Consider the following 22,432-nt stretch of genomic DNA (forward strand, 5'->3'; position numbering starts at 1 on the left):
ATTATCAGATGCAAATGAAAATATGATAAAGTCCCTATCAAATTTTGGACTTGTGAGGACTGGGGCTTGAGTTAAGGCTAATTTAATGCCCTCAAATGCTTGCTTGGCTTGTAGAGACCACTTTACCTTGGCGTCTTTCTTGAGCATGTTGTTTAGCATTCTTATAAGCTCAACCAAGTTTGGAATAAACCTCCTTAGGAAATTGATTTTCCCAAAGAATGCTTGCAATTCTTTTATATTTCTAGGATATGGGATTTGCAATATGGCTTGGATCCTTTCCGGATCAACTCTAATACCATCCTTTGAGATGATATGTCCAAGTAATTTTCCTTCTTCAAGGCCAAAGAGAGACTTCTTAGGATTCAAGGAAATGCCATATTTCCTACATGTGATGAATATTTGCCTTAGGTGTTTGAGGTGCTCTTTATCAGATTTGGAGAAAGGGGTTAAGTCATCAAGGTAGACAACTAGGAAATCATGGATTTCCTTGGCGAATGCAATGTCCATTTCCCTTTGAAAGGTGGCACCAACGTTCTTTAGGCCGAAAGGCATTTTAACATACTTGAATGTTCCCCACGGTGTGGTAAATGCTGTCTTGTCTTGGTCATCCGGGTGAACAAGTATTTGGTTGAAACCTGAAAAGCCATCGAGCAGGGAAATTCGTGATGACCCCACTACGCTCTGTAGAATGTGATCCATTTTGGGCAAAGGATAGTGGTCCTTTAGGGAGACTTGATTTAGATTTATGAGATCTACACAAAGTCTGATCTCATTTGTTTTCTTTGTTGTGGGAACTAAGTTTGACACCCATTCAGAAAATCTGATTGGTGTTATGATTCTTGCCTCATACATCCTCTTTACCTCCTTCTCAACCAAGGGAAGGAGCACGGGGTTGATTCTTCTAAGTTTTTGCTTGAAAGGATTTTGATTTGGTTTTAAGGGAATGGTGTGTTGGATTACTGAGGTATCATAGGACTTCAAGTCCTCATAACACCAAGCAAAGACATCTTGGAATTCTTTGAACAAATCCACATACTTTGGTTTTTGATCAGGAGGCAAAGATTTAGACAGTTTGATCATTTTGGCTTCTCTGTTGTTCCAATGTTGTATTCTTCTATGGTAGTGTTTATAGGCTGCATTTTTGGCTTTTTGGGCACATCATTTGCATCAAACATGTCTTCTAGTGGAGTGAGGCCAACCGGGAGAAAATTGTCCTTTAGATCAATAATCTCAGCCTCTTTTTTATCTATTTCCTCCAAATGCATTTGTTTCAGCTCTTCAATGTTTGCATTGTCAAAGACTGTTGGGCTTAGGATTTGTCTGGCTGTTACAGCTGTTACAACTTGCTGATTTTCGTGTAATGCTTGTTGTTGTGGGTCCTCCATAGTATCCTCATCAATGTTTAGGCCTGCAAATTCATGTTGTAAGGTAAGAAAATTGTTTATTTGAGCATCATCCTCGAACACTTGCCAATATTTAATGTTATTTGGGACAACAGGCCTATGTTTTATTTCAGCAGTGAAATGGTGATTTGGCTCAAAGGGAAGCTTGCATGTACTAGCGAAAGTGGCTAGGCTGTGAGCATGAATGTTATGATTTCTTGAAATCTTGGCAAGCTTGGATTCAGTGAATGTATCAAGTATTGCAGTGGCAGCAGTCCTATAAGCTCTTAGCCTTCTATCATTGGTAACAAAGTTGCCTTTCATTTGTTGGATTACTAGGTCTCAGTCACCTAGAATGGAAACTTTGGCAGCTCCTAAAGCTTTGAGCAGCTTAAGGCCTAAGAGGAGTGCCTCATACTCAGCCATGTTGTTGGCGCATTTGAAATTCACTCTATAAGCATGACCCTCTGCATGGTTGTTATGTGTGTTGTGAATCCATATTCCTGCCCCTGCTCCTAACTTGTTAACAGAGCCATCAAACTCTAAATACCATGTGATTTCTTGGTTGTGGTTAGTATTAAAAGTTTCAGTCATTTTAGGATTGGGCAGACCCGAGTCTTGTGTGGTGGTTGCATTGGCTGTTGTAACAGTCTCATGGGTATGTGCAATCGATTCTTCATTGATGTTCGCTTGTGGTACTAAAGCCATAGGCTTATCATCAGTTGGAGGATTTGTTTCATCATTAAACAAAATAAAAGAATCCATATCAGAATGGATTGAATAGATAGGGAAATTCTGTGGCTTTTCCTTACTACTTACCACATACTTCATCAGTGTTTCTCTATACAGTCTCTTTGGTTGCCCAAAGACTGAAATAGTGGCATAGGAGAAGTCTAATTGGAGAGATCCTTGGAGTTTTGCCCCCCAAGATCTTGACAAGAGCATGCCATACTTTGGTGGGATGTCAGCAACCACCACGTCCATTAGGATTGTCTTGTTGGGAAATTGGACTAAGGAGACACATAAGTCTTTGATTAAGCCTAAACACTTGACCTGACTTGAGTCAAAGGAGAATAGATCTTTGTAGGGTCTTGTGACATCAAGGTTTAGTTTCTCCATTACAGCTTTGGGCATAAGATTGTGTGAGGCACCTGAGTCAAACATAGCATTGTGCAAGACTTTGTCATGAATGTGCAAACTGACATAAAAGGGTGGAACAGATCCATATGTTGATTTTCCATTAACTTTAGGACCGAACAACAGATCAGGGGTATCATCTAAAACATTTACATCATCCTTGACCTCTGGCATTTGAAGTGATCTTTGAATTTGTTGCCTATACACATCATGTTTGGCAAGTTCTGAGAGGGGGATGGATATTTTAAGTTTTCCAATCTTTGCCTCTAAATTAAATGGCCTTTCCAATGGAGTCTTGGTGTTGATGACGGCTGTTTTTTATTTTTCATTTGAATTATCAGCGATTTGCTCTTGTATATCAACATTATGGGAATTGATTGCTTACGGTTTTTCAGTTTTAAGAGGGATTTTTGGAACGTTGTTCAAGTTCTCTTTCGAGGAAGAAGGTGGCAGAGGCTGATCAACAGAAGGCTGTATGTCTGTTATGTCCTCTACAGTCACTTGGTGCTGGTTTGGGACAGTTATATCAGCTGTTTCTGTTAAAATAGCATTGCCTCTAATCTGGTTGGGCTGTTTGCCCTCCTTTGGTTTAACTTTTTCGGGCACATCTATGGTTCTTGTCCTCAGATCATACTGTTTGTGGACTTCATAAATAGCTGAATCATAACCTTGTTTAAAGTCAAAAGACTCACCAGAGTTAGTCTGAAATTGATTTATCTCATGGTCATCTTGGTGTTCTTGGGTTAGAAAAATTTGTTGCTCACTCTTCAAATCCATTAAGTTCATGTGAGTGTCTTCAATGGGTTCATTAGAAGTGGATGCCTCTGCGTAGTTTTCTTGAAAAGGAGGTCTTATATCATGGTCTAGGCTAGACCTACCAGCATTTGGATTTTGATTTTTCCTGAAATTCGGGTTCCTGACAGTGTTAGCTTGCTGCCCGTCCCATGATGATTTCCTCTCAACACTCTCTACTCTGTCTCCCAGCCTATGCATGCCATTGATAATAGCATCTAGCTTTTGATCTAAGGCTGAGGGCTCTTCCTCGAAGGTGGTTCTTCTCTCAGTTCTAGCTCTGTTTCTTTTGGCAATTAAATTTGCCTCCACAGTGACAGCCACGTTTTGCATGTCTGCAAGGCTGTTAGGGGCTCTTTCTTTTAACTGGTAGGCCATATCTGGGTCAAATCCATTAGGGAATTTATATAAGGCAAGGTTAGGTGGGGACCTTAAGTTTTGTGGGATAGCATTATAAACGCTATTGAACCTTGCACAGTAGTCCAAAACTGTTTCTTGTGGACCTCTTTTGATTGTATCATATTCAGCTAGTATGTGCAAGGGGTCTTTCTTTTTCTCCCATCTGTTGATAAATGACTGGTATAAGGCTTTTGGGTCTGCTATGGAATTAGCTGGGAGTGCTCTAAACCAAGTCCTGACATCGCCTGTCAAACTTTGGACAAAAATCTTTAGTCTCACACTATCATCGTCAATCTCATAGCTTTCAAAGTAATCCAGCATTTTCTTTGTATGCTGAAGGGCTGTGCAGGCACTTGTGCCATCAAAATATGTGATTTTAGTTTGGTAATCCTGAGGCATAGCTCCAGGATTAGCAGGTAATTGCAAAGGTGCATATCTGTTAGCCATATTCACAGGGATAAGAGGGACAATAGGAACAACTAGGATAATAGGAGTAGTAGTGGTAGTATGTGCAGTGAATGGAGGTGTGGAAGGAGTGCTTTGAGACGTGGATGATGAACAAGGGGAACTAGGGGTTGAACGAAATAAAACTTTGGCAGGGGTTGGGCCACAGTTTGGTTGAACTATCACAGGAGTAGAATCAGCAAAATCCTCCTTTAGCTCTAATTTCCTGAGGTTTCTTTGGATCAAATTCGGATTTTCAAAGGCAGCTGTAGGATTTGGGTCTGGATTTGACCTTGTATAACGTGAATTCTTCCTGGGAGCCAGCTTCTGGCTTGTTTTTTGGGGATTTTCTAAGAATGTATGGGTTAGAAAGAAACTTTTGAAGGTCTGGTTCTTTCCCAGTGGAGCTTTCCAACTTGATTTGTGAAATTATCTGAGGATGGTCCCCAGTGGAGTCGCCATTATGTTATCACTCAGGTTGTCCCTAAAGCTCCTTAAAGGGATACGACCGAGGTAACCACAAACCAATCTTTGGACTGCAGGTCCTAGCCTACCTGCACTCAGATAGGGCTCTCTCTTTATGCTTTAGCTTTGTTGAAGATGATATTAGGCTAGTTATTGAGTTCAAGGGGTTTTGTTTATGTTTGGTGGGAAGGAGGATGTTTTCAAGTAGAGAGGCAATGCATAGTGTGGTAAGTTTCAAACCATTGGGCATGGAGTCATGGAGTAGGACTGCTGGTGCGTTTTCTTGGTCACAAGAGGAATGAGGAGCAAGGTAGCTGCTTGTGAAACAACACTTAAGTTTAAAAGGATGGAATGAGGGCTAAGGAATGAGAGGCAACAAAGAATCTCTCACTCAGCTTAACAGAGGGAAGATGAATGAGCTCTATCTAGGAGCAACTAAGAATTCTTAAACAATAGTCATTCATATGTGAAATAGATAAAAAATGAGCCATAAAGGAATTCATATTTATGCCTAAATCAAGAGGAAAACATTAAGAAACCACAGAAACTGAGCATAGAGAGCAGTTGAGCAAATTCTAAACCAATCTTTTGTTCTGTGACTTGAGCATGTATGAAATTGAAATAACAGAGGTGAGAAACACTTATTGATCCATATAGCAGCACATGAATTCCATCATTCACTCTTCAACCATTAAAAACACTTCAAACAGTCCATCCTCCAAGCTTTTAGTAGTCTTTGATTAAAGAAATCATATCAGATACAGAGCGAGTCTCTAGAGGAGTCATACAACCAACCAACCTCTTCAAACAGTCCAGAGGGTGGTATATAAAGAAAAATAGCTACAGACTTCCCTTGAACAGGTGTCAAGGGGGAAAATATCCAAAAAATATCTCTGAAACCAGATCAAAAGAGATCTCTGCAATCACTGTTTTTGAACCTAATCTATGCTGGAAATAAATGCATAAAATATCTGAAACAGCTGCGCTGGGGACACTGGCATCTCAAGTCATGTAAACAAGGGTTGCGCATGAGGCAGCAGCCTCAAAAATGAGTGGAGAGAGGTCTTTGAGTAGTGTGCTGGTCTCATGGCCATAACTGTAAGTTGGGGAGCCATAACGGCTTGATGATGCTTTGCCGAATCTGCTGGGGTCCTTCTCTTTTCATCTGCTTCGGAAGATCTTGACTAATACTCTCTGCCACTTCCCTGATACTCTTTGCCGCTTCCTGATCTTTCTTGGCTTTAAAAATGCTCTAAACTGTCACATCATCTCATTAGGGGCCATTATTTGGCCCAAGTATCTGCTGCGAGGCGCTTTGTTGCTTCTGGGTGTTTGTCGGCCCTTGGCCGACTCAAAATGCTTTAGCAACACTTAACATCATGAACTGGATGGGTAAAGGGTCACTGAAGGCCTGCCGAGATGAAAGGCTGCTATTTGGGGCAATTTGGGCCTGGAGCGATCCAAGAATGGCCTGAAAAAACCATTATTTCTTTAAACCTGGGCGGGCGCGGGCGCCGCATACAAAACCTTTGAAAACGGCCCATTTCCGAATAACACAGAAAATGTGTCACAAACATGAAATTTTAATGGAAAATTGGCTTTTGGCGGGCACTGTAGCAGCCTTTAAATCCTGGCCGTTGGATCCGGCGTGGGCCGATCCAACGGCCAGCGCTAAATCGCATCGGGGCGGACCATTGGTCCCAAAACATAGTGCTTCCGAAATGCTGCGGACCCGAAATGCTTATAGGCCCTTTCTTTATTGAGATCGGGTCCGGCCCATCGGCGAACTCTTATCGGTGGATTTGAATGAAAATGGGCATCGGACCCGAAATCCCTTTCAACTGCTCTTTATAAATTATTGGATCCGTGAAATCATAGCAATATATGGGCGCTGCTAAGTGGGGGCTACGCGACAAGATCTGGACCGTCTGATCTGGGGCCGGATCCAACGGTCCTAGATCCGTCGGCGGATTGGCAGTCGGAGGGACCGGGGTGTGGCACACATATGGAATCGCCGAACTACGTGGACCCGATATGCCTTTATGCCGCACTTTAATACTTTTTGGGTCCGGCCCATCGACACTACGCCCCATGCCTTGAGACTTAGCTGTTTTCGCTCATATATGCCACTGACCCCTCCCGATAGCGATATCGCATCGGAGGGGGACCAAATGAAACTTTATTATATCGGACCCATGTTTTTGTGAACTTTCCAAGCCTTTTGGGAAATCGGAAGGGTTCCTTTATAGTTTGGCATGGATTCTAAGGCATTGGAAGGGGTCCGATAGCCCAAAAAGGGAGGATTTTATCCTTTTTTGAAGGTTTTTCATGGTTTTTGCATGATTTTTGTATTCTTATGCCTTGGAAGGAGTCCAAAGGCATTTAGGAGGAAAGTGATGTGGTTTTGAGAGGGGTTTAGTGGCCAAAGAGGGTTTCATGCCTTATAAAGGCAAACCAAGGTAAAAGGGGTGATTTTTAAACATGTGAAGGAGAATTATGCAAAGGAATGAGTCCTTAAGCATTTGGAAGATAGTTAGGGGGGTGATGAAGGGTTCTATGCATCGGAAAGGCTCCTAAATGCATGAGAAGATGGTTTGAGGGGGGCAGTGTGGGTTCTTGCTGAGTTTCTGATAAACTTACCAATTCCCAAGGAGGTATATGGTTATTTTTCAACCAGGGGGAGGGATAAGTATATAGGGGAGCTATTAACATAGTTTTAGTAGGGGGAGGGGAAATAGATGGGAATTACATAATAGAGTTAGTAGTTAATATGATAATGATGAGAAAAGCGCTAAGAATGATGTCTTAGGCTATCAAAGGGGGAAAATGATTGATAGAAGAGAGGTGAACATTCCTTGAGTGAAGCAGATCTCCACCAAGGCAAATAATATGGAGAATGATGAATCTAAGAGGTATCAAGCAAATCTTGACCTCTTTAGGGGAAGTTAGTGAGTGATTTGGGGAAAAAGGAAGAAGGGGAAGTTAGTCATGCCTCGCTTGAAGTCCTCCAGCTGTAAAACTGCCTCGCACTTGTGATATGAATAGATATAACACTTGACAATATGAAATGGATCACAAGCCATGATTCTGCAACCACAAAGCTACCTACCCGACCTACTTGCCTAGCATTTTCTCTTCTTTTTGGTTTGGGTGCACTTGAACTAGAATGCCCAGCTTTTTGTTCTTTTCTTCTTGCTGTCCTCCTATCTACAACTACACTTATTTCAGCTAGGGGCTCAGATTAAGCTGTTGAGCACCCTTGCTTCTCTACCTAACTACAAATCTGCCAAGATTAAGCTGTTTGGAAAGATGTTCATTCTCTATATTCTACAACATGAAATTGAAACTTAGGGAGGCCAAGATTAAGCTGTTTGGCCTACCCTTAACTGAAAACTGATCAAAATGGATTACTTATCAAAACTGGAACAAAGTAGTAGCATTAAAACTGGCACACCTTCATGGATACTTCGCTGGTCATCTGTAGCAAATATGGAGCATTACAGCAAGCAAAGTATGACATATTTGGCATGTAAAAATGTCGATCATGCAAGATGATTAACCTGCCGCAGCAGGAGGCTAACAGGTTCTTTCATTTGTCTAGTGTTGTGCACTCAAATTATTATTTAGCCTAATTTATTTAGATATGTAATTACAAATTTTGTATTCACACCAATGCAATTTTGGTCTTTTGTTTAGCTTCCTTATCGGTTGAGATGTACACTTATGTATTCATTTTTTTCACAAGACTCTTGTTAAAATGGGTTGTATTACTGGTGCTTATTTAAAATTTTAAAGTGGCCTTCCCTAGCCTATCTCAATTTTTAACATGGTTCTAGAAATGATCCAGGCTTCCGGTTCTAACTGGCTTGGTGTTGGAACTAAGCTGACTCCATGCAAAGTTTTAAAAGATGTTAACTCGGCACAGTCCTAGCCCGTAACCATTGTTATTACTTTTATAAATTATCAGTTGTGACCTTTAGCTTTTCTATACAATCTTGTACATGTTTTATCATTTGAGTTCCACTTACCCATATATTTATATGCATTTATTACTAGTATTCTAGGGAAGGAAAGACCTTGTGTGTCTCTGGTCTAGCCATCCACCCTACTGTAATACTTGGGTATAATTCACTTACAGAATGAGGAATGTTCATTTGAAGACTTTGGTCTATATAATTGAACTAACCAGTTCATTATTAGTTCACTTCAATTGTCATAACAATAATGTATATATATTTATAAAGTAACCTTTTTACAATTCCTCTATCACAACACAATTTCCCTCAAACAAGTTATATTATTTTATTATAACGAGTCATCTATACAAAAATATTTTATCATAGCTAGTCATCTATATCAGAACTTATATATATACCCATTTTTTATTAATATTTTGATATTTAACTATATAAAACATATCTATAATCATAATATTCTATAATATTAATTAATATTCTTTATGATAAACATATTCATTTTTACTTATAAATAAATTAAAATATAAATATTGCTCAAAAATATTATAATATTTTATAAAATTTAAGATTAGCTTATTATTCAAAATAAATATATTTCATTGTGCATATCTCCACTTTCAATCGGTTGTTTGACACACATATTTTCTTAAATTGTCATTCAACTAATCAATAAATTGAATCCCAATGTAATTTTCCACATATAAAACATAATTTAGACTATTTTAGCATCAACAAATTCTAAAGGTAGAGGCAACCATCCCAATAATCAAGAAACCAATACCCAAAATGAACTTCATGGAGAAACAAACCAAATACAAAAAGGAACTTCACAAAGATCTAATGAATATCCTAAGGGTTTCGCACATGTTTCATGTTCTCCGTCCCATACTTGAAATCCATTAGTAGAATGTTAAAATAAATAAGTAGATTTATTTATATAATTTTGTTCTCATGTATCATTAATTTAATAAATTTAAACTTATTATTTATTTTATTCAATTGATTTTAAAAAATAATGAAATTTAAGAAATGCTAAGATAATTTAAAAACAATAACAATAAATTAATTAAAATAGATAATAAGATAATTGTTTTATTGTATTTCTTAAAATAATGAAAAGTTTTATCATAATTCACTTGTAAAATCAATAGGGGGGAGGATTATTATTGGCTATTATAAGTGAATGTATATCAAATTATCCATTTTTACTCCAAGAGAATAAATGTGACCATGATAGAGTGTTTCTAAATTTCTATCTTAATTAAAAGGTTACAGTTTTAAATTCCTAGAAGGTATAGTTTTAAGGCTATGTATTTCTTTATAAATTTTAAATTTTAACAATCAAAAGACCACTCCACTTTCATAAATAAACAGAGAGATAATTGAATATCAAACTGACCACTATTACTAAAGTTAGTTGGATATCAAATTGACTGCAATTACTAAAGAAATAATGCCACTGTGACCACTCCTTCCTCCAATATTCAAAGCTAAGTTCTTATTCTCTCCGGATCGGAGTGCTTCCTTCAAATTAAAAGATGAGTGAATGTTAAAAAATATTCGTTCTTATTCTCTCCGGATCGGAGTGCTTCCTTCAAATTAAAAGATGAGTGAATGTTAAAAAATATTCGTACTTTCTTGTAGCACATAACCTTTTATGTTCTTCCGTTTCCTATAGTTCTAACTTTTAGGTGAATTTTTTTATTTTTAAGTAAATAAAATTCAAAGTTTGAATAATTAGGCTGATAGGCCTTTATTTTGAATCAGTACATCTATAGTTTTTGTTTACACTTCTTCTTTTAGAATTTTTTTATTTTTATGTAAATAAAATTTAAAGTTTGAATAATTAAGCTGATAGGCCTTTATTTTGAATAAGTACATCTCTAGTTTTTGTTTACACACCTTCTTTTAATTTTACATTCATGCATAGATTTTTATGCCCACCCTTCTAATCTCCACTTGACATCTGTGCGCACCATTTTTACTCGGAGTTCCAGGAGGGTCCAATAGATTAGAGCATGCATAGAAGATGAAATTGTTAGGCACTTATGCTTCCTGTTAACGCCATGTTGAATAACAAAGAATTATCATATAAATCCTCTCAGGCTCAATCATATTGTTGCACCTCCTCCACCTCCCTTTATGTTCAGTAGGAGCAGAGAAATGAGAGTATATTCCAGTGAATTATACGAAGAAGACGTGCAATCACTAAAGTTTCTGTGTCCAGCGCCAGGCTTTGGAATCCAAGATGTCTCACCCAAAACTAGTGGCATCGAGATCATGCAATTCTAGAGCGCAAGTTACATAAAATGGGACTTTCTGATCATCAATGGGAAACAAAGGCTTACCATTTCGGGAACCATTCACTACCCACGCAACACCCTAGAGGTCAATTTTTGTAACACGCTTTGCCTTCATGATCGTCATTTTTTACCTCCTTTTGATCTGTCTAGATCACAGTATATATACAATGAATCTGTATTTCTCCTCTTCTCTTTTTGTTGACATATTTACAATGTATATACAAATGATATCAATGGTGAATAATGATTACCATTGATAAAATTTTAAATATGTAGAATTTGTATTTCTTCTCTTCTCTCCTTGACGATATATATACATTGTATATACATATGATATCAATATTGAATGATGGTTACTATTTGTGTAACTGTACAGATGTGTCCTAGGCTAATATACAAAGCTAAAGAGGGAGGATTGGATTGCATTCAAACCTATATTTTCTTGGATATGCATGAACCGGAGAAGGGAAAGGTAAGAGCCATTGGAAACTCACCAAATTTTATATATAATTTGGGCAATGTTTTCTTTCGAAGTGTGAGAGTCCGACTCTTACGACATGCCAGTTTTAGAATTGCACTAGATTAACAGGAACATTGTCTACTAGTTCATCGTACAAGTTGAGAAAAGCTATGGAAACAATGCTTGTCCGTGACTGATACCACACCTTCTCAAAAATTAAAAGAAAACATGTTTTGATAAAATAAAAAGATGATGCTGGAAGCAGCAAATCTTGGTCAGAAGTTTTTTTTGAGCCCACCAAGAGTTCCTAACACCTCACAAAATCATTCATATCATTCTTAGTGACCCCATGGATATCATTATTCCACGCTTGTGCCACCCTTTGGAATATTCAACGAAACTAAAGCTTACAATTACATTATGATTTTACAAAAGTTCTTGCTATCTCTTTACTTTCATCTAATTGGTAAATTACACTCATGCTACACACATCCAAATAATTATAATGAAATCAAATATGCCACATCACCTTGTTATCCAAAAATTAAATTACATATATGTTGGTCTTTCCAGTAATGTAACAAAATCAATTACAACACGTCATCCCCACTTGCATGTTAGCTCTTCTCACCTCACGAGGAATGGTATCCCACCCTTTTAGTCTTATCCTCCAACTTGATACCTTTATTTCTGGACTTTTCCCAGACGGATCCAAAGGAAAATTTACCCGAAAGCGGAAGGTATGGGTTTTGATGTTTCATAGCGTATTCTTTAGCACCACATTAATTGAAATTGCATTGATATTGATGATGTGAGTAATATTTCGATCAAATAAATTATATGAAAAATATTAAACTAGCATTTTCAATTTATGTTGCAAAGGAAACGCCATAAGGCATAGAGTGGGGAAGAATAGGTAATCAAATCCATAAAAATTAAGATTAAATTGATCTATTAATTTTTCATTTACATACACTGAAATCGTATGCAGCGTGGGATAAGAATCTCAAGAATCTCAAGTTATCATTTAGATAAATTTCTATAGTCCATGTTCTATTTTAAATATTTTACTCTTTTGTCATAACTGGAAGAATCTCAAGTTATCATTGAGATAAATAAATCTCTATAGTACATACTCGTTATATATATATATATATATATATATATGAATGAAGATCTCTGCTATGATTTATATTACTTTCTATAGTCCATGCTCTATTTTAAATATTTTACTCTTTTGTCATAACTGGAAGAATCTCAAGTTATCATTGAGATAAATAAATCTCTATAGTACATACTCATTATATATATATATATATATATATATATATATATATATATATATATATATATATATATATATATATATATATATATATATATATATATATATATATATATATGAATGAAGATCTCTGCTATGATTTATATTGGCAATGCCATTTTTCTCTTGCAAAGTTGCATCCATTGGTTTTTTTTAAGACATTAAAAGAATCTAGCTGCTATGGTTTGTTATGATCGATGGGTTATCTTTCAATGGTTTGTTATGATCGATGGGTTATCTTTCAGATTATATTGTAGATGATGTTAGATACATAAAATCATTTTGAAATAAACACAGACATGCCATTGGCATTGATTAGTGGCATATGCTACAATAACTTATTCAAAATGCAATTTCTATGTTTTCTTATAGTAAAAATATCATTATTTGATCTTTTACTCTAATTTCTCTGATTGGTTCTCATAGATCTCTGGATTTTCTACTCTTCCAGATTTGTTTAGAATTTCGATACTCTATCAATCCAGTATTTTGGGACTCAGCTAGTTCAGCGTCCCAGTACTGAGGAAGCTCAGTGATCCGGTATTTCATCCAATACTCATTCGACAATCTTGCACTCGTCAACAGCTTAAAGCACACGAATGTCACCTCCTAAAGAAATAATTAAAAGCGAAACTCCTTGCCATATATAATAAAATAAATATGACATCGTCATAGTTGGCTATTATATGCCTTCAAAGGTTTACTGGATGCTAAAACCAAAACAAAAGTATCCAAGAACGGTGGACTTTCAACCACCAAAGAGTAAACATGCGCCGTACATCTTTTTCAAAATGCAACACAGTAACCAAAAGAAGGATTAAACTAACAAAATTAATTTTGACCAAATGATAAAATAGTAAGTAACCCTCAACTCTGTAGAAGCCCACTCTATCACACTTAATGGAAGAAAAAAAAAAGGATTCATATTGCAGTGAAGGATTTCTTTGCAGAACCACTGCTAGAACCCGTAGGAATCACCTTTAGAACATTAAACCTTACAGTCTTGGACAAGGGCCTGATACAAGCAAATCATATAAAATGTTAACAACCAATAAAAACAGAAAAAAGAATAACAAGTTTTAGTGGATATTCCCATAAATAGATTTACCTGCATTGCCCAATGATAACATGATCCCCTTCTTTGACACAGAAACAGGGTGAAATATGGGCTGGTATGTTCGAATGTCTCGTTTCATATCTGTTAAGTATGCAGACATTCAAAAATTACTACTTAAATGGAACTGTATACAAATATAATTGCAATTCACTATAATGTTCTCTAGTTACCTCTGATATTTCTTGACAAAATGGAGATAGTCCCTACGGACAATAATTGTCCGTGTCATTTTAGCACTGTAACATGTTCCAGCTAATATACGACCTCTTATTGAAACAGTACGAGTGAATGGGCACTTCTTGTCAATGTAGGTCCCTACATAAAAACCAAGAAAACCTAGTTCACACAATCAAGTGGAGAAAGACCCAAAAACATATAACGGACAAATACGTGTATTGACAATCTAGTTGAGAAACATTGCAGCAATATAAAATAATATGCACCAATCAGAAAATATTTGCACGAATCAGTGGAAACCAAAAGACCAAAATAAAAATTATAGATAAAAATAAAATAATAAATAAATAAATAAAACCAATATGATTGCACAACTTCTAGTTCATGTATCAGAATCAAGAAAAAACGAAAACTAATCATAAGAATGACATCTTGATTATTCTTAAGATTCTTAATTTTGCTTTTATTATCATATGTTAACGATGAAGGAAAAAGAAAAAAATTAATCAGTGCATACAGATAATAATAAAAATAAAAACCGTAGGGCAATGATCATTCAACTGCCTCTCAGCACCAAGTATCATAGCTTCTTGAAATTAGTTCCAAAGCTTTGAATCTTTCAGGTAAGATCGGATATGCAAAACGGAGTCTGTAAAGAATACCATCTTTCTCTGTAAAGAAATAATTAAAAGCGAAAATCGAGTCTGTAAAGAATACCATCTTTCTCTGTAAAGAAATAATTAAAAGTGAAAACCGAGTCCGTATTATTTTTATGACAGTAACCCCGCAGATGGTTTTCCTGCATCTGGAATGATTGTTTGTTGGCCACAGCTGTACAGGGCAAGCATGGGGTTATCTTTGCAGTTGATGATTTCTTGCTAAGTTCCCTGCTAGTAGTGAATTTAATTAATTGCCTTGGCACTGATTGACCAGATAGCAGAAGTTGGTTCTGTTGGCAAACCTATGATGGAGGGAGTTCCTACTTTCTTTGAAAATGCTCAAAAGGTGCCTTAGAACACAAGATATATTGTAAACACAAGAGATAAAACTGTTGCAAGTTGGTTTTGTTGGCAAACCTATGACGAAGAGAGTTCCTACCTTCTTTGAAAATGCTCAAAAGGTGTCTTAGAACACAAGATATATTGTAAAAGCTTTAGACAAGATTGTTGCATCATTACTTATGCTATTAGAATTTGGTACTCAAAAAGCACTTCCATACCTGGCATGCTACTTTTACCGCTAACGTTCTTAATAAACAGGGGCTCTTCAGCTACAGAGACCTACAGAACGTGTGTTCAAAGAATTCAAAACATCCTACAAAAAGGATTTTTATTGTATCAATTTGGATGATTCATCATATAGCTATTTTTGAATCAGAGCAGCTACTTCCCTGACTTCACAGACACTATATATTCTGGTAAACAATAAGAAAGAAATGTGATTCTGCATTCAATTAATTCATATGGATTGATAGTTGAAGATCTATAGCATAGTGTGAGCCTGGTAAGTGATTGATGCATGTATGGGGCATGAGAAGTCTGTTCCAGTCTATACTAAATTATAAAGGGCTCTTGTTGACAGGTTTAATTGTGTTTTTATCATGATGGAGTCAATTTTCAGTCTTAAATATGAAGACTTAAAATGTATTTCAACCTCAAATGTATTTATGGGAAACAACTAAAAGGCAGTGTTAGAATTTTCTCTAGAGTCCAATACACATGGATCAAGTAAGTCACATTTAAATTGGCAAGCACAAAGACATTTCAAATGGCACCAGGATCCCTGCTTTCCAGACGGTGATAATTTTCAGTCTTATGGGTGGAATCGTGGTAATTTCCTTGCATGCAGGTGGCATGCAGCTTCAGTCTTCTCGGGAGAAACACCAAGATGGTCGATGCCCACATAGGAAACTAAAATGTCTCCAAGTAATGGGTAGCACTAAGATAGTCACAAGATGTTCGTTGCCACAATCAAGCATTCTTGTCCCATCGAGTTCCCAATATATGTTGTTAGTAGAGCAGATATGATCTCAACCATTATAAGTTCATTCAACCATACCCCCATACTAACAAACAATATTTTGGGAATTCATAACAACTACACCATTTCTATACTTGGTGTGTCTTCTTACTCGTGCAACCTTGCTACAAGGAAGCATTTCGGCATTCAAATGGATAATTTAATAGAAACAACAATTAAATGCACAATAATATATACAAACAAAATATATCGCAATAATCAAATCTGCCCAAAATTTAATCACCATACCTTGAATAGCTTCTTTGGGGGTCTTGAAGCCAAGACCCACATTCTTCCCAAACCTGTTGCCACCTTTTCCAGGACATTTCCCCTTCCCAGACTTCTCAGAACTGCAACAATATAAATTAAGGATCAAAAGAGAAGCAAATCAAAAGATTCTAAACATGAAATAAAATCAAATAATACTACAATATGATTACCTGAGAAAGACTTTTGGTTGCTTTAGAAAATCTCTCTCAGTCTATGAAAACAATACAAGGAATTTGTATCAGAGATGTCCCATTAGTTGATAACAATGACAAGACTAACAACAACGTTTTCACTGTTCACCCATAAATACAAGCTTCAGAGTGGCATAGAATATTGCAAAAAGGCGTTTGGCTTCTATTAAAAGGGCTTGTTATGGTTAACTGCTTTTTTATAAATAAACCCATCTACCAATATTTGAGCATAGCGATAGAATAATAGAATGGATGATCGGAGAGCCTATCCCAATATTACATATAACTTGGCGTTGCAGGGGTTAGATACATTAGCTCACTTGCATCACATGCATACAGTTCCCATGAGATTTTTCATAAAATTTTCAGATGAACCTATTTATGTCCCCATTAAAGGCTTCATCAAATTTATAGATGAAACTATTTATGTCCAATATTAAAGGTTGTTGGGCGATGGGGATACTTATGGATATATTAGATTAAGGTTGTAGTTGGTGTTGCAGGGTATCTTAGAGTTCATACTATTGAGTGGTGAGAAGTTGTTGGAACATACTCATTATATTCTACAACACTTTACTCTAAAATTCGTATTGTTGTTGAATCTACTATTGTTGAGTAACAAGGGCTGCCAGCGAGAGACGAAATCACCTTATGAAGCCCAAGCCCTAGCTCAACAATCCAGTAGCGTACTCGACACTTTAGGTACTCAATTAAAACTCTGCAATACATACACACAGCTATGCATGGTACCATTAAATGCCCTCTACTGCATACAAATCTTAGGAACATTGAACCTTCAGATTTCTCCGAAACATAACCTCAGGAGATAATCTCTAACCACAACACTCAGCACATACAGTAGCATATCCACCACAATGCTATATGCAACACCAAGTAAACCTTTGCAGTCTGATCTAATAGTAGCCTATGTAAGAACTCTTATTCATCTACACATACTCATATCAACAAGCCATCGTACCTTAGCAGTCAATCAAGACCACACACGTTCTGGGTGCATCTCAGACAATCACCATGTACTGGCTCCACTATCTTTCATGACCATATCGCATGACATCAGCAACTAGGAGATACACCATGCACGTCAAGGAGTCTCATATACTTTTAGCAGTCCTGTCATCTAAGCAATTTTCTACTTCATTCCTTCTTGCAGTTTTGGACATATTTTAGCAATTCATGAGTAGACAACAATCAGCAAGACTTAGCCTTGACATTGATCAGAATTTGATTACTTTCCTATACAAAAAATGCTACTGACTTTTGCCCTTCCTCAAGATTGACACTTAAAATAGTCTTCTTGCTGATATTTATCAAACCTCTAATCCGACCCTGAACTGTTGTACCATGCAATTTATCTTGTTCCTTCAAACAGGCCCAAATTAACCCTTACAAATGCTTCAAGAGGCTTCCTGATTAGACCTTCTTCTGTGCCTTAACAAGACATTCTTTATGCAGCCAAAGCAGCCCTAGATCTTGCTTCTGTGACAGGACCGATCTTGCTTCACTGAGACTCGCCCTAATCAGGTCGCTTTGACAGTGATTTAATGGCTTGCTACTGCAGCCCTAATTAGGCCTTAAACGTTAGCAAAAATTGATCATGATCAACAACTTGGAGCTCGTTTTCAACAGGCTATGTCTTACAAATTCAGCTTCAAAATTCTCCTCAGAAACAGCCTTAGAGTCATTCTTAACCAGCTTTTGTCTCGTCCTCAAATAGCCTCTGTCTTGTCCTTAACACAGCCTTAGGGATGATGGAATTTGTGCCTTAGGAAGGCCGAATTCTTGTCACAGAAAGATCAAATCTGTCTCAGAAAATGCTGCGAGATAGTCCTCAGACCGTGCCTCAGGATAGGGTTTGGATTTCACTTCGGACCTCAGAAAATGGCCTCAGGAAGGGGGCCAAAACAGTGCCTCAGTAGGCCTCAGACCAGGCCAAGATTGGCCTCAGAACTTGTTGTTGCACGGTATATACCCATACCCTGCATTGAGATCAAACGTTAGCAAAAATTGATCATGATCAACAACTTGGAGCTCGTTTTCAACAGGCTATGTCTTACAAATTCAGCTTCAAAATTCTCCTCAGAAACAGCCTTAGCATCATTCTTAACCAGCTTCTGTCTCGTCCTCAAATAGCCTCTGTCTTGTCCTTAACACAACCTTAGGGATGATGGAATTTTTGCCTTAGGGAGGTCGAATTCTTGTCACAGAAAGATCAAATCTGTCTCAGAAAATGCTGCGAGATAGTCCTCAGACCGTGCCTCGGGATAGGGTTTGGATTTCACTTCGGACCTCAGAAAATGGCCTCAGGAAGGGGGCCAAAACAGTGCCTCAGTAGGCCTTAGACCAGGCCAAGATTGGCCTCAGAACTTGTTGTTGCACGGCATATACCCATACCCTGCATTGAGATCAATACCTTTAACATGAGCTTGCAACTCCAAACACGCAAAAGAACCATGACAAAATCAAGAACCCCGTTTGATTAAAGTACTAAAGTCTAAACTCAAATCCCCATTGTTTAAAAAAATTAAAAGTCTTGGGAAAATCCTGAGCTGGCCGTTCGTAAGACAACTGGAGAAAAAAAGACCAGCGCAAGGCACCAACACATTGGAATATCTTGTTTTTATTATTAACAAGATCCTAATAAAGTTGGCATCATGTTCGTTGCCACAATCAAGCATTCTTGTCCCATCGAGTTCCCAATATATGTTGTTAGTAGAGTAGATATGATCTCAACCATTATGAGTTCATTCAACCATACCCCCATACTAACAAACAATATTTTGGGAATTCATAACCACTACACCATTTCTATACCTGGTGTGTCTTCTTACTCGTACAACCTTGCTACAAGGAAGAATTTTGGCATTCAAATAGATAATTTAATAGAAACAACAATTAAATGCACAATAATATATACAAACAAAATATATCGCAATAATCAAATCTGCCTAGAATTTAATCACCATACCTTGAATAGCTTCGTAGGGGGTCTTGAAGCCAAGACCCACATTCTTCCCAAACCTGTTGCCACCTTTTTCAGGACGTTTCCCCTTTCCAGCCTTCTCAGAACTGCAACAATATAAATTAAGGATCAAAAGAGAAACAAATCTAAAGATTCTAAACATGAAATAAAATCAAATAATACTGCAATATGATTACCTGAGAAAGACTTTTGGTTGCTTTAGAAAAGCTCTCTCAGTCTATGAAAACAATACAAGGAATTTGTATCAGAGATGTCCCATTAGTTGATAACAATGACAATACTAACAACAACGTTTTCACTGTTCACCCACAAATACAAGCTTCAGAGTGGCATAGAATATTGGAAAAAGGAGTTTGGCTTCTATTAAAAGGGCTTGTTATGGTTAACTGTTTTTTTATAAATAAACCCATCTACCAATATTTGAGCATAGCGATAGAATAATAGAATGGATGATCGGAGAGCCTATCCCAATATTACATATAACTTGGTGTTGCAGGGGTTAGATGCATTAGCTCACTTGCATCACATGCATACAGTTCCCATGAGATTTTTCATAAAATTTTCAGATGAACCTATTTATGTCCCCATTAAAGGCTTCATCAAATTTATAGATGAAACTATTTATGTCCAATATTAAAAGTTGTTGGGCGATGGGGATACTTATGGATATATTGGATTAAGGTTGTAGTTGGTGTTGCAGGGTATCTTAGAGTTCTTACTATTGAGTGGTGAGAAGTTGTTGGAACATACTCATTATATTCTACAACACTTTACTCTAAAATTTGTATGGTTGTTGTATCTACTATTGTTGAGTAACAAGGGCTGCCAGCGAGAGACGAAATCACCTTATGAAGCCCAAGCCCTAGCTCAACAATCCAGTAGCGTACTCGGCACTTTAGGTACTCAATTAAAACTCTACAATACATACACACAGCTATGCATGGTACCATTAAATGCCCTCTAAACTGGGAAACTAAGGGAAGGAACTTCCCTTTACTGCTCTTATTTTCAAGACAAGGAGTGGGAAACTAAGGGAAGGAACTTCCCTTTACTGCTCTTATTTTCAAGACAAGGAGATGGTTGATGTTGGAACCAGCAACTTATAATTTACCAAAAAAAAACAAAAATATTAAAATCACTTGTTATTATAAAAGCCAAGGCTGGCTGCAGCTGCAATGAATTTAACCATACTCAATTAAATAAGAAAAAGAAAAAACGTCTTCTAGGGGCAAAGCAGAGAAATGAGAATACAATAGATATAGATTTCATTTCCAACCTCCCTAACTTTAAACAATTTCACATTTAAAACCTAGATATACCGTTACTCTCCTCTGAAACATTACGAGCAATTTTTAATTAGGCATGAAAACACTAAAGATGTCAATGAAACAATTTATTTAACAGTAATTTATTGCTCTTAACGCTCAAAACTGAGAAAATAAGGGGAGAAGTTACTCTTTTCTTTCGAAGAAACAGAGATGTGAGATTTATGAAGGGGAAGATTTGCCCTACACTGATTTTGTCACGAAGAGAATGAGATCGGCTACCTGTAATTTAGGAAAAGTATAAAAAAATTAACATTTCTTGCTACAATAACAACATTTAATTAAAAAAATGTCAGCTAATAAACACAAAGAAGTGGAATGACATAATAATATTTAATTTACAAGAAGAGGAAAAAAAACACCTACTGAGAGTAAAACAAAGCCAAAAAAACAAATACCTACTTGACTCCATATCCAACGTGTGAGTTGATTCAGCTCCCAATGCTCCGTTTTTTTCACAGATTCAAAACCCATTAACACAACACATTGGAAGCACTTCTAGAGAACATGAACACACAAAAACCAGACAATTTCACATATATAACACACATAAGACATATAACATGAAACAGAGAAACAACGAGACAACACAACAAATTGGAAGCGCTTCCAGAACAAATATTTCAGAATCAGCATACAATTATAGAAACAAATAATCTACCACCATACCATAAATGTTAGCACCAAGGAATCAGAAAGGGACGCTAAATTTGCAGTAAACCCGAAACGAATCCCCACTTTTAGCAAAAACACTGCTAGATTTAACGATTTCATATCATTGGGCTCCCGCAGTAATGATGAACCATGATAAGCATTAAATACACCGGTAAAAGCGGAAGCCGCGAGGCCACCACGCCAGTAAAGCCGGAAGCCTAGAGGCCATCCAGAGGCTTCATTGGAAGATCTCGTCAGAAAAACGCCGCTGCCTAGTACAGATTTAACGCATTAAAAATTTCTTTTGTGGCTACCCTCTTTTATCAAAGAGACAGGGCAGCTGCGCTTCTCACCTTTCATTCATCGTTGCCCTCTTTCTCACCTTAAAGGGTGAAACATGTGAATCATCGTTGCCCCCGTTCTCACCTTGAAGGGTGAAACATGTGAAATCGAAGCGCTGGAATGGTCCTGCACAAACAAAACAAATCCAAGTGAAGATGCTGGCACAATTTGTACAAAATGCAAAATTATATTTAAAATAGAGAGCTTCGTTCTGCAATTAACACGAATCGTGTAAAACGCAAATCCAAGTGAAGCTGCTGGCACAAATTTGTACAAAATGCAAAATGATATTTAAAATAGAGAGCTTCGTTCTGCATTTAACACGAATCGTGTAAAACGCATTAAGCAGAACAGAGTGAAAAAGAAGGGTTTTCTTAATAAAAACTGGATATTATGGGCCAAACAAATGTAAGAAAAACAACAGTTGAATTTGAAAGAGCTCAATAAACCAAAATCTTCTTCACTCCAGACACTCGCTTGTTCTTCCGCGGAAACCCTAAAAAAATCCAAAATACATAAAACAAACCATAAAAAGCATTCAAGGAATAGAGCTGGAGTACCTGTTCTGCCATGGCTGCAGGAATTCAAGACTTCTAACTTCGCATTTCAAGGCCTCGGCCGCTCCCGCTCCTACCTATGGCTCGCTGGCGGTG

General features: G+C 37.1%; 1 protein-coding gene across 1 annotated transcript; it reads right to left on the reverse strand.

Annotated features, from left to right (window-relative positions):
* Positions 1-13,243: 13,243 nt before the first annotated feature.
* LOC149156390 (small ribosomal subunit protein uS17z-like) lies at positions 13,244-21,723 on the reverse strand. Its single transcript, XM_089438138.1, has 8 exons — positions 21,453-21,723; positions 21,182-21,281; positions 20,971-21,005; positions 19,635-19,675; positions 16,246-16,346; positions 13,971-14,115; positions 13,792-13,881; positions 13,244-13,698 (listed from the first exon to the last, which is right to left on the reverse strand). The coding sequence occupies exons 1-8, from the start codon at positions 21,555-21,557 to the stop codon at positions 13,605-13,607; spliced, it is 711 nt and encodes a 236-aa protein (XP_089294264.1). The 5' UTR covers positions 21,558-21,723; the 3' UTR covers positions 13,244-13,604.
* Between the last annotated feature and the right edge of the window lie 709 nt (positions 21,724-22,432).

This window comes from Pinus tabuliformis, chromosome 9, assembly GCF_031772625.1.
Source record: "Pinus tabuliformis cultivar Carrire ecotype Pingquan chromosome 9, CPIR1, whole genome shotgun sequence".
Classification (NCBI taxonomy): Eukaryota; Viridiplantae; Streptophyta; class Pinopsida; order Pinales; family Pinaceae; genus Pinus; species Pinus tabuliformis.

What these genes read in the sequence shown, in the direction of transcription:
- LOC149156390 (XM_089438138.1), bottom strand. Translation starts at nt 21,557, where the DNA reads ATGAAATCGTTAAATCTAGCAGTGTTTTTGCTAAAAGTGGGGATTCGT. An exon ending in CCTTGGTGCTAACATTTATG is followed by an intron (nt 21,282 to 21,452) that starts GTATGGTGGTAG and finishes CATGTTCTCTAG; the next exon opens with AAGTGCTTCCAATGTGTTGT. An exon ending in CAACCAAAAGTCTTTCTCAG is followed by an intron (nt 16,347 to 19,634) that starts GTAATCATATTG and finishes ATATTGTTGCAG; the next exon opens with TTCTGAGAAGTCTGGGAAGG.